The following is a 10,366-nucleotide window of genomic DNA, read 5'->3' on the forward strand; positions in this document are numbered from 1 at the left end:
TTGTAGTGGAGCTGCTGAATTTTGTTCACGGCAAAATATATGCATTTATATTATGTATATTGTATATTATATATATATATCTATATATTATATATATAGATAAGGAATATCTAGAGATATAATTATATATATTATAAGATATATATATATCTATAGATATCTAATATATATATACTTATTATATATTATATATATATATATATATATTATATAGGATATATATATCTATCTATCTATATATCTATATCTATATATATAATATTATATATATATATATAATATATATATCTATATATATATATATATATATATATATATATATATATCCTTTATATATAATTAGATTACCATATAATATATATATAATATATATATATATATATATTATATCTTTTATATATATATCTCTATATATATATATATATATATATATATATATATATATATATATATATATATATATATATATATTATATATATATATATATATTATATATATATATATATATGATATATATCTAGATATATATATATATATATATATATATATCTTTAATATCATATATATATATATAGATATATATATATATATATATAGATATATTATATATATTATATCAAGTGGTATGATATTTTCTTGAAAAATAGTGCGTTCGCTAATCTAGATATGATTCCATTTCGGATTTCAAGGCTTTCAGTGAAATCCAAATTCAAAACCTAAGAGGCTAATGTTGCTGTTAATATTAAAAGCCTCTCTCTGTATATCGAAGGGTTAATTTTGTATTTATACAAATAACTTATGTATCTGAGATCCATTCAATACTTGCTTTATCCGATGTTGGAAAAGAAGTTCTTGATGAACATTAACGTTTGCAATTGCATAAATTTGAACTTTTGCTTAGCACAAAGTAACATAGCACAAAGTATCACATTTTCTGTTAATGATAATTATTTTGATATGCTTTTAACAGCTCGTTCTTTATTATATAAAATGTTATATTTTCTGTTTTTGTTTTTTAAGCGTTAATCGGTGTAAAAGCTCTGAATATTACTGGGTCTCTCTCTCTCTCTCTCTCTCTCTCTCTCTCTCTCTCTCTCTCTCTCTCCTTTTTGATCAATTTTGTTCACTGGAGTTTTGGATCAACGGCTTGAATTAACGACTACCAAAAGATCAAACAAAATGGCATAAATCATACAGCATTGACAAAGGACTTATATATGAAGGTGTTAGCAAACTCTCCGCCACCAATAGATGTATACATACCTCACACCCACATATATAATATAATAGTATACTATTAGATATATATATATTATTAATATTAGCATATTTATAATATATATATAATATATAATATACAACATATTATATATGTATATAATATATAATATATAATTATATTAATTATATAATTATATTATATATTATATATAACATTAATTATATTAATTATACAGTAATATAATATATATATTATATATATGTACGCACGCAACTTAAACCCTTGTTATGTAACAAAGGGCAGTCCATTTAGCTCAGTGGAACTGTGACTGAAGTAGTACCTGTATAGAAGGGCATTTATTGATTGATTGTTGCATGCAAAATGGCGTCGCAGTGATAATGATCAACTATGAGAAGAAGGACCCCTAGAGAAGTCCCACTGCTAAAAAGGAAGGAGGCAAAGAATGAAGCACCCTGAGTGTGACAGCATTATTCTAGTCATGAATGAATCAGAGGGCAACATGCATCTTTCGTAACCGGGAGGAAAAGAGGCATCTAAAGTGAAATTTTTTTGTTGGCAAACTAATTTTTAGTAATTTAAACTTCAGCATGTGACCAAAGCGATACAAGTTTCTAGTGACTCACCCACAACGATGAGATAAGCCGCCACCAACGAGCTGACCACGGGCGGTTGTGGGGCCGGTATAGCAGACGCCCCTGGAGAGGGCGTGGAATTCTGGTGTACCCTGGTAGACACAGACGTCGACACATAGTCCAAAGCGTGATATTCCACAGACGTGGTCGCAGGTGAGGTATCGTTCTGAGTGAAGTTCGAATCCGTTTGGTTCATGCGGCCGTTGCCCGACCCGACCCCAAACCAAGGACACGACCCAGCCGTGCACGCCACAGCCGTGGGCGTAGGCCTGGTCAGCGCCAGCGGAATGGCCGAGCGGAGCGAGATCTTCGGCGTGATGGTTGTGGAGACCTCGGGAGCGACCACGGTGTCGGTGGGATTAATGGACGCAGGCGTGGAGAGCCAGGCCATCATCCTGGAGGCAACTAGAGGTGGATAGGGGTGGTAAGTCGGTTCGGCTGCGCCCATTTGGCCCATGGGTAGAGCCTGGTCGAATAGGGGCCCATAAGAAATTTTTGGGTTGGCGTCGAGCGCCGAGCCCGACATAGTTAAATCCTGTACGCCTGAGTAACCAACCATGTTGAAGTTTGGGCAAATGTATCAGTATTTTCCCAATTTTTTGTATTGGTTTTTGAAAGGCATTCGTCTCTCGTCTTTTATGTCCCACATTCTTTTAGATTTTAGCTATATGGAAACTTATCACTTACACTTTTTTTCTGCTTGGAATTTGTTGATACAAACTTATGTTCACAGTTACTTTAAATTTTTAGAAAACCTTAGTGATTTAAGACTATGAAGGTCCATTTTCGTTTTTTGTTTGTTCAACCACAGCCTATATATGATTACGTAGATTTGTCCATAGTCTGGAGTTAAAAGCTTCTTTTTTCAACAGAAATATCATTCGTTTCACTAAATACAAACGCCGATTCATAATCGTTATCAATTCGTAAGTTTTTCATTTCTATTTCGGACTCCTAAAGGCTTTTTTCTCAGTTACCTGTGAACAGTAGTGTCAAATTAAGGAAAATCTCTTATGATAAACCTAGCATGCCATTTACTACCTTATGATGTGCAGAATAAGGGTGATTATGTTTTACTCGAGGAATGTTTGGTTTTTCCCTTTGAAAGGTTAACATGAAGGTGAGGAAGATTTGCTTTGTCGAGTAAAACATAAGGAGATAGGATTTAAAATTTCCCAATTAACGTGTAAGTTAGGTTGTATACATACATATAAATATGAATAATCATCACATCGAACCGTGATTCATTTACATATCATTGAGCTACAAATTTCCTTTAATATCTAAATTCACTCTACCTCGGAATTGATATATTTTCATATATGTACCGAAGGGGATTTTTTTTTTTTTTTTTTTTTAGTTGATAACAATTTCGCCCCCACATGGGATCGAACCACTGTCCAAGTGGACGGGGACGAAATCAGGACCCAGTGACGCTATCAAGCGTCGCTGTTAGCTGACTTGATAGCGTCACTGGGTCCTGATTTCGTCCCCGTCCACTTGGACAGTGGTTCGATCCCATGTGGGGGCGAAATTGTTATCAACTAAAAAAATTCCCCTTCGGTACATATATGAAAATATATCAATTCCGAGGTAGAGTGAATTTAGATATTAAAGGAAATTTGTAGCTCAATGATACTATAAATATATATGTGTATGTATGTAAGTATGTATATGTGTATGGTATATGTATATATATATATATATATATATATTATATATATATAAAACAGAGTGTAACACGAATTTATGCAAATATTTAGGGAATGAAAGAAAAATTAATTTTGAGCAGAAAATATTTTATAAACGTGATTTTTAAGGCTTCGTTTTTCGATGAGGGGAATTTTAAAATAGCCGTTATCATTAGTACTACTTTCATTTTGATGGAGGTAGGTAGGGGAATGTGACGGACGGTAGGGGAGACATCCTCCCTCCTAGGTAGAGGATCTGGAGGGTAGGGGAGACAGAAGCACCCGGTTCCAGCGCATGTAGCGTACACCAACAGGCTCGTAATAATAATAATATGCGGTGCATTGCCATACGTTAATTTTTCTGAGTGATTCAGTGATACTGCACATGTAATAGGCCTCATATTCAGATCTGCCGTCGTCCAGTCCAGGACCAGCCTCTCTCACCACTGGCCTTTATTTAAGTATGCAGAATAAAGTTCCATTTGTCCGGGACGTCTTTAGGGTCGGGATTTTCCGTGACAAATTCGGCCCTCTCCTATAGTTCCATCATTTCCTAATAACAGTGATATCTTACACTGCCCTCTTTGTTTATCCTAAAAGAACAGATTAATTACAATGGCAAGAAAGCAAGAAAAGTACAATGGGTAAAGAAAGTGCGGGGCAGTCCATCATGCTTATTTTACCTTTATTAGAGTCCTTCGTGCTTTTATGAAAATTATGATCCATTTTTGCCCTGGTTTATGCTTGCGTCAAGCCTGCGAAAAACGAAGTCAATTTTTATTTTATTTTGTATGATCTAATTAATTATTTTTAGGGAGGAGAGTTTTTCGAAGTCAGTTTTTTTGTTATTGTATAATCTAATTACTTATTTTTAGGGAGGAGAGTTTTGGATTTAATATGAAATTATAACAATGGCTTTTTACTTGATTGTGCGTTGCGTCTGAATTGACAGATACATTCCATTGATGAATTCAGTGCTGCAAACGGGCTCTTAATTATTCTGTGACGCACGAATAACGTCATAATCCATTAAACTGTTGGTTAATTGTTGGTGAGAATTATGAATACAGTGACATTTAAAATCGTGATAACATAAAGATAAAAATAATTTTTGAGTCTATGCTCATATGATATTTATAAGGACAATGAAAATAAATATTAGATTATTTTTCTTATTAAAAGTATATGATCCCTCTATTACTAGTATTTTAATTGTTAGGACTTAAGAAAATAATTTTGATTAATGATTATTGTAATGTAATACCAGATGTTTGTGATGATGAAAATGATTATTCTTTACCTATTTCTCTTATTAGTTGTTTCTATTTTCTGTTATTTTAAACAAGTGATTGCGAGTATTAATTTTAGTATGGTTTTTGTTATCATGATAATGAGAACCATTATTGATTATTTTTCATATTGATATTGTTGTTAGTTCAAAGTATATATCTTATTCATGTTTTACATCTCTGATTAAGGAGGTTAGTATTTCATCACCCTTTCTCCATTGTAAAGGCGCCGCCAAATGAAAATGGAAAAAGAAGTTGGATTTCTCCCATAACATCTTAAAGACATTGGACCGTTGGAGAAAATATTACTTTTTTCCATTTATGGAAATGCTGCAACACAAGACGCAGGTACCAAGATAGGAAAGGACGAGTCCCCTGGGGACGCTTTCCATATTTCGAATGCTGGGTTTTTTATGACTTCATCACGGTTCCATATTTGCGTGAATCAGTTATACATGACTTCATTAATATTGTCTTTTTTCTTTTCTTCGAGTGGCAGGACGTTAACTCTACAACAGGTCACGTGTTACAAGGAGTTACAAGAATTAGGATGTTTCAAAGACTTGTTAGTCCATCCGAGGACACATCGTGTGCTCACTTATCTGTAGGAGCAGGTTTTACTGTGCATTCATGGTGTCCTAATGATTTTGTCCGGCCACGTGTGTGCAGATTTCAGGCAAATTGGGCAGGTAGACAGGTATTCACATAGAGAGAGAGAGAGAGAGAGAGAGAGAGAGGTTTTGCACAAGCAAAGAAAAACAGAATAGAGGACATACACATTCATAGATAAGCAGGCTCTCTCATTCAAAGAGAGAGAGAGGGAGAGAGAGAGAGAGAGAGACAGACAGACAGACAGACAGACAGAGAGGGTAGGGGGTGGGGGGCGGGTGGCCCAGTTCAAACCAGCCCAGAAAAAGACAAGACGCTAATTTCCAGATAAGAAGGCCCCTTTAATGAGAGAGAGAGAGAGAGAGAGAGAGAGAGAGAGAGAGAGAGAGAGATATTTTCACGCTCATAGGGAAAGACAGAAATTAGGTAGGCAACTGGCATTCGTCAACACTCGCAAAGAGACATAGAAACTCTACATGTAAACACCCATTCTAGTTTATTTTTCTTCTGAGCTAAGTGGGTAAACATCCTAGTTTCTTATGAGCATTCATGTTTGTCAACAAGTACTGTATTTGTTTAAATGTATGCTTTCACAGTAAATGTTAACACTCCGCTTGTTTAAAATACGATCGTATGTGTGTTTACAACTTTGTACACTTATTTAATGTATATCATTGACAAGGATATGTGTTTTGTACTTTAATATAAATAGAGAGAGAGAGAGAGAGAGAGAGAGAGAGAGAGAGAGAGAGAGAGAGTGCTATAGAATATGTATATGTTTATTCTATATGCATTCATAAATTTATAAGTAAACCAGTGTAATTGAACCCTTGGTTTGATATGTATACGCTGACATATTTAGAGATTTTGAGAATTATATGGTTAATAATAAAACAATTTTCATGGCATAAATAAACACGCCGTCGATAATCTGATTACTCGCACCTGCCTCTTGGGCTTGCCAACTATGTAAATAACTTTCCATCTTCAAGATGTATTAAATAACAAAAATATTAGTTTATTAATCTATTAGTGATGGCAGGGTGGTCTGCATAGAAGTATGAAGAGGCAGGTGAAATGGGATAAAAATTATTAAGTGACTCAATCGTGTTCAAGGATGAATTTGGGTTGAAGTAATTTTATGAGAGTAATGATGTCTTTATATCTCCTTTACTTTGAGTAGAGAAATGTGTCGCAGGAATAGGAATGTATAAACTTGCATGATTCATATGATTGTATAAATGGTTATATTTCAAGTTAAACCTGTTATGGGAAGCTCATTTATCAACGAAAAATGATGACAATAATGATAACAAACGTGACTCTAAAGGAAATCGAAGTAAAAATTCTGACAAGAGGCAAATGTAAGGATTCATTAAAAAAAAAATAAATAAATAAAACAAAGACGAGACTCTCACATGGGGGAAATGTTGGGCCTCATTGTGACCCATTGGCTTAACGCTTTCTGTGAATGGTAGTTTTGGAGGTGGTAACAGTTCTGTAAGGGCTGACGTGTTAGACTGACTGTTGAATACATTTATTTATTCATTCTTAGATTTCCTACGTATATGTAACAAAAACTGAGTGCTCCTTTTGACGTCATGGATGCTTATATTTCTAAAATTAATAAAAGGCAGAAAAACAATTGAAGGAAGATGTCGCGAATTCATTTAATATTAATTGTCTTCGTTTGAGGAATCATGCTGTATAAACACAAAACTTCAACTGAAAGTAAGGCCTTTAAAGGGCGAAGGAATTATTTGATCAGCTTTATTGATTAACTGTGTTAAGCGTTCTTTGGGTCGCTAGGTTAGATCATTAACGCCTTGTATTGATTTATGGAGGAAATGTCTCGGGAACGAAGGTGTGGCAAGAAAAGAAAGAAAGAAATGGGAGAGATTTATTTATTTATTTTCAAAGAATTTAGTGCACTTTTAACAACAAGGTTTTTGGCAATTTCTATATGACTTTATAAGAGGGGGAGCTCTTTTGCTGAAAGAATTCCTGTGCAGAATAAAGCAAGAAGAAAATCCATAAACTATTTTAATGGCCGAGAATTTATTTCTCGTTATTTTCTTTTTACACAAGAGATTTTCGATGAGTTCAATATTATTTTGATAGAAAAATAATTTTAAAAAATACCCATAACACAGGTGAGAAAAATATCAAGGGCGATAAGAGTACGGACAAATGAGCAAATATTGGAACAAATGTTTAATAACCAATGAATGAGTGGAAAAAACTTTTGGAATAGTTTTACAGATCAAATTAATTTGAGGAAGTGAAACAGCTTTACAAGTAAAATAAAAGTTGAGGAAATGTGCTTGAAAATGAGTGGGTGATATAGAAAGAGAGGCAGCAACTTTATAAATGGAAGAAAAAGTGTTCTGTTCCAAAATTATTAGTTTTTCTTACCCCGCGAGTGGCTGCACTCCTCATTAGACAAAGCCATCGTTTGATTAGTTGTGCAGAATGAAAGAAATTGACCAGTTAGCGGAACTCTTGGAATTTGTCGTTTGTGTTGAACTAAATGATCAGTTATGTAGGTATCAGGGAATTGATCTGTAATACAGAACTCAAGGGATCAAAAGCAGAGTTGAAGTTGTTAACGAAGAATCGTTGGGAAATAGAATAAGGACAAGTGCACCATGTGGGAATAATTGGAAACAACCCAGTGTTACAATAGCAAGAGTATTGTATGAGAGTAAAAACAATGAATGATAGGAATTGCAATACAGAGAATTTATGTTGTAAATATCAGCTACGGCAATAAACCTGAATAAAGTAGTATATGAAGTCAAGAGCAAGAATATTATGCAACAAAACTGGTGTGTGATTCAAGGGCAGCGAATGAGAACAAGGCATTTTAGGAGATCAAGCGATACACGAAGAGAAAATAAATAAAGCAAGAGCAATAAATGAAATGGAAGTAGTAAGTCGATGGAGTATCATTAAATGAGAGCTAGAGTGAGAGATAATTATTGAATAAAAAAGAGTAATAGAAGAGAGCAAATAGTAAGGAATCAATGAATATATAAAAAAAGTAAAAAAAAAAAAAAACGTGAACGGCAATAAATGAAAGCAAATCAGGAACAGTAAATGAGGGGGAGAATATATAAAAAAAAAATTAATAAATAAGGCAAGCTCAATAATAAGAGAAAATCAGGAACATTAGATGAGAGTGATATTGTTCAATGAAAACAAAAATAATAATTACTCCAGCATATGTGACGAAATAGGTAATTTTATACGAATATTTTATTTGTCTTGAATGTTAAATGATTTATGAAGTGATAATCATATGCCCTATTCTTTTGAGACAGAACGAAGATCCTTATATCAGCACATTCATTAATTATCAACTTAATACCGGTAAAATATTCCGGAATAATTACATTGAACAGTTAGTCCTTAATAGGTTGAATTACATACGGGTATTATCTACAGTAAAGTCCTATTACGATGGGAGACTCTAAGGCAATTATTTTTTGTTTCTAAAGTCGACTGCACGACACTTTCTAACCGTGTTGATAGATTGTATGCAAAAAAATAAAATAAAATAAATAAAATAAAAAATCAATAAAAAAAGGTTTTGTAACTAAATTGAATGCTTCTTTTGTTGGGGTTTTCAACACATGGTTTCTCACTTTTACGGTATTATTGTTGTGACGCCAGATATAATACACAATCAATCAATCACAATCAATCAATCAACCAATAGCAGGACAAGTTATTATAGTTTCTTTGTTTAACTTTCCATTGCCATATTTGTTTTATTTATCGTAAAACATTTTTTGATGCAGAATCCACATACATTTGTTTTGTTCTGTATGTTTTGCCAGACATTCAGAAATGTAATTATATTTATAATCACTGGTATTTTTTTAATCACTGCAGTTTACGATCTTAAAGTTTCCATTATTCACTCAAAAGGAAATCAAAATTAGCGATGGGGTTATCTGATTTTCCATATTGTTATTTCCGTGTCATTTTCCTGAGTTCAAAATCAAATGGTTTTTCCATGACAATTTTACAGCATAATTCACTCTTGATTTCGAATTTATATATGTGGATATAATATATATAATAATATATAATTATATATATTATATATATAATAATTATAAAATATATAGGTATATATACATATATATATATAGTTGATATATATATATTATATTTTTTCTTTCACTCATAAATCTATTTACGCACGCACCGTTGAGGAAAAAGGAAAGTGAGAAAAATAGACCAGAGAGAAATACAAAGAACAAAAAAAGAGAAGCGCGCCCAACTAATTCTCACGGGACTCTCTTGAAACACGTGCGGCAGCGGCGGGAATCCCGGAGCGAGAGAGATGGTGCCACAGGACAGGTGTTGCGCGGATGACTGAACGCTTAAGCGGAGAGGCCGTTGAGGAGCTGCGGCCAGGCCAGTCAGCCGCTGATTTCCTGTGTCTCGTAGTAGACTCCACGCACGCTCAGTCTGGCTCCTCCGGACCGCTCTGCTGCTTTCTTAGTTAATCGGTTTGACTAAAGGTGGACTATATATATATATATATATATATATATATATATATATATATATATATATATATATATATTGTATGCTTAAAAAATAACAGTAGATGCATGTGACTTCATTAAATAAGCAAATACCACAGGAAAGTGATAGGCAGAAATCCAAGCGCTTTCGTCATTACTAAATACATTGTAAAGACGAAAGCGCTTAGATTTCTGCCTATCATTTTCCTGTGGTATTCGCTTATATATAAATACATGCATATATATATATATATATATATATATATATATATATATATATATGAAACTTTATCACTTACTCAATCATATACGACAGCTTATTCTTTATATCGTGAATCTTAAATAGCCTCAACATAACTT

The 10,366-nt window shown here is 33.3% G+C and overlaps 1 protein-coding gene across 2 annotated transcripts in view; it reads right to left on the reverse strand.

Annotated features, from left to right (window-relative positions):
- Window positions 1–9,844, reverse strand: part of LOC135212782 (melanopsin-like) — a 230,267-nt gene extending 220,423 nt beyond the window's left edge. Inside the window, exons 1-2 of one of the 2 annotated variants that reach the window (XM_064246563.1) lie at window positions 9,768–9,844; window positions 1,868–2,853 (exon numbers count right to left, since the gene is read on the reverse strand). In XM_064246563.1, the coding sequence (XP_064102633.1) occupies window positions 1,868–2,435 (568 nt within the window). In that variant the 5' untranslated portion in view covers window positions 2,436–2,853; window positions 9,768–9,844. Of the gene's footprint in view, window positions 1–1,867; window positions 2,854–9,757 lie in introns of both variants that reach the window. The other variant, XM_064246558.1, reaches the window with a different exon arrangement.
- Between the last annotated feature and the right edge of the window lie 522 nt (window positions 9,845–10,366).

Source organism: Macrobrachium nipponense, chromosome 19 (assembly GCF_015104395.2).
Source record: "Macrobrachium nipponense isolate FS-2020 chromosome 19, ASM1510439v2, whole genome shotgun sequence".
Taxonomy (NCBI): Eukaryota; Metazoa; Arthropoda; class Malacostraca; order Decapoda; family Palaemonidae; genus Macrobrachium; species Macrobrachium nipponense.